The 2,195-nt window shown below is 44.9% G+C and overlaps 1 protein-coding gene and 2 long non-coding RNA genes across 6 annotated transcripts in view; 1 reads left to right on the top strand and 2 right to left on the bottom strand.

Moving 5' to 3' along the window:
• The window catches only part of LOC108448917, a 20,848-nt gene that overhangs the window by 3,967 nt on the left and 14,686 nt on the right, over positions 1-2,195 (bottom strand). The window lies entirely within an intron of this gene.
• The window catches only part of LOC108448918, a 14,924-nt gene that overhangs the window by 1,469 nt on the left and 11,260 nt on the right, over positions 1-2,195 (bottom strand). The gene's annotated exons all lie outside the window — the stretch shown is intronic.
• LOC103621837 (interferon alpha/beta receptor 2) overlaps positions 167-2,195 on the top strand; it is a 10,834-nt gene continuing 8,805 nt past the window's right edge. For 2 of the 4 annotated variants that reach the window (XM_017743343.1, XM_017743340.1), the window contains exons 1-2: positions 541-778; positions 1,688-1,784. In XM_017743343.1, coding sequence (XP_017598832.1) covers positions 743-778; positions 1,688-1,784 — 133 coding nt within the window. In that variant the 5' untranslated portion in view covers positions 541-742. The other 2 variants (XM_017743344.1, XM_017743342.1) reach the window with 2 other exon arrangements.

Below are 2,195 nucleotides of genomic sequence, written 5' to 3'. Positions count from 1 at the left end.
TGGCACTGGATGGGCTTTGTGGTCCTTCCAGCTCAACCCAGTGTGCAATCCCATGAATTCCAGCTGTGGATGCTGTGGCAGTGTGACTCTGCGGTTTGGGAGTGCTGGGGGCCCCAGGCAGCTCCCAAGGGATCTCCTGTGAGCACAGCCTGGGGTCAGTGGGGCTGCACTCACTGGTGTTTCCATGGCTTCTCTGCAGGGATTGCTGCAGCTCTGAAGAGTAACGAAGGCTCATCAGAGTTCTGACAGAAATGGTTTTCTCCTGGAATTTCCCCTGCAATTTCCCTGGCACTGATGGATCTGCAGAGGACATCCAGCTTTAGACAGTTGTGGAAACCCTGAGATGAACACATTTTATCACATTTTCTCAAACGTTTTAAGGTGCCAAACAGATAACCTGGCTTTGAATATGCATCATGTAAGAGACTCTGTTGTTCAGCATCCAGAGCCACACGGGAGCCGCTCGTAATTCCCAGAGTGGGATTGTTGTTGCTCCTGACAGCATGGACAGCAAGGATCCAAGGTACACAGTCCCTCTGGGTATGGAGTGCTTTGAGCAGGGCCTGGGATTAATTGCAGAGATTAACATGGAAAGGAAGTCATTTGCCAAGTGAATTAAGCATCCCCAAGGCTTTCTCCTGAAGGGAAAATTTTGAACAACCTGGAAAGTTCCATCCTGCAGGTGCAGCTGCTCTTTGAAACGACTTCTGCTTGAATGAGTAAATAAAATGAGGAGAAGAGAATGTTCCCTTTGTCTGTGGAATTACCACTTGCACAGGTGCACATTCCCAACATTTATCCAGTGACTTCCTGCAGTCCTGCCAGAACTCTGAGCACAGGGAGATTGACATCTCAGATAAGGGTTTTTTAGTGCACCTGGTTTTAACAGATGAATTCTATCCTGTGGTAATATATGAATATACTGGGTTAAGCTTGACCATCGTGTGCTCTGGCATGATTTTAAACTGGCTCTTTTGCAGAGAAAATAATTCCAGTTGTATTTGCAAATAATGTTAAATTAAAAAGCAGTTCATTTTTATTAAACCTGAGGGGAAGGTTCTTTAGAAATAGCTGTACCCTTGCCCAGCTAATTCAAAACCAGGTCCTGCAGATATTAATATTTTGGGGATGTTAAATAGAGTAAAAAATAAGAGGAGTAAAAAAAGAGAGGGAGTATTTTAATAGATCTTATGCACTAAAAAGTTGTAACATAAACTTCATGACTTCTTTATAATTAATTTTTTTCTAAGCTCCCTGTTGATATTTTCTCTTTCTGGAAACATTTCTTACAACAGTGATGAGTTTATTTCAAATAAACCAAGCAATGTTTGTTTTCACTGTATTAGTGAAGTTGGAGTGAGTGGCACTGAATTTTCAGATGCTGTCTTAATGCAAAGTTAATGGAAATAATCATACAGTGGTTTCTGATTTATTTGAAATGGTGAGAGCTGTTTCCATGTGAAAAAAGGAGAGTGCTGTTGCCACAAAATGGACTAAAACTTCGATAAAACAATGAGGATCAGTGCCCCACCCTAGCAGTAACTCTTTCAGTACCACTGCCCTCCCTCAGACACTGGAGAGGATACAATAAGTCTGTACAGAAACCTTGGGTTAAGTCAAAGTGATTTACTAAGCTAATTTACTAGGAGAATTCAGTAAAATGTGCTTGTTTTGCATGTATTTGTAGGTGCAGAAGCAAAATGTTTCTTCTCCAAGCAGAGGGGTTTATTTGTTAATCTCCACGGGAGCCCTGATGGCTGTGCCAATGCTGCTCTCTCCGCTCGGTAAGTACCTGAACCTCTCGGTTAGAGAGCAGCAGTGCAGGGAGCTCATTCATTAACTGATAATTCTGCTGAGATACCAAAGTATGAGACCTTCATGGTGTTGTAGAACTCTCCCTGGAATAATTCCCAAAATAAAGATCCCTTGTCTTATCTCTACATCCTCTGTTCTGTGCATAAACCATGATCAGAGGGTGGAGCAGAGCCCCTCTGCTGTGGAGAGCACTGGGAGTGCCCAGTCTGGAGCAGAGGAGGCTCCAGGGAGAGCTCAGAGCCCCTTGCAGGGCCTAAAGGGGCTCCAGGAGAGCTGCAGAGGGACTGGGGCCAAGGCATGGAGGGCCAGGAGCCAGGGAATGGCTTCCCAGTGCCAGAGGGGAGGGCTGGGTGGGGGGATGGGGAGGAATTGTTCCCTGG

Source organism: Corvus brachyrhynchos, unplaced genomic scaffold (assembly GCF_000691975.1).
Source record: "Corvus brachyrhynchos isolate BGI_N302 unplaced genomic scaffold, ASM69197v1 scaffold149, whole genome shotgun sequence".
NCBI lineage: Eukaryota > Metazoa > Chordata > Aves > Passeriformes > Corvidae > Corvus > Corvus brachyrhynchos.
This window is presented reverse-complemented; position numbering and strand designations above follow the sequence as displayed.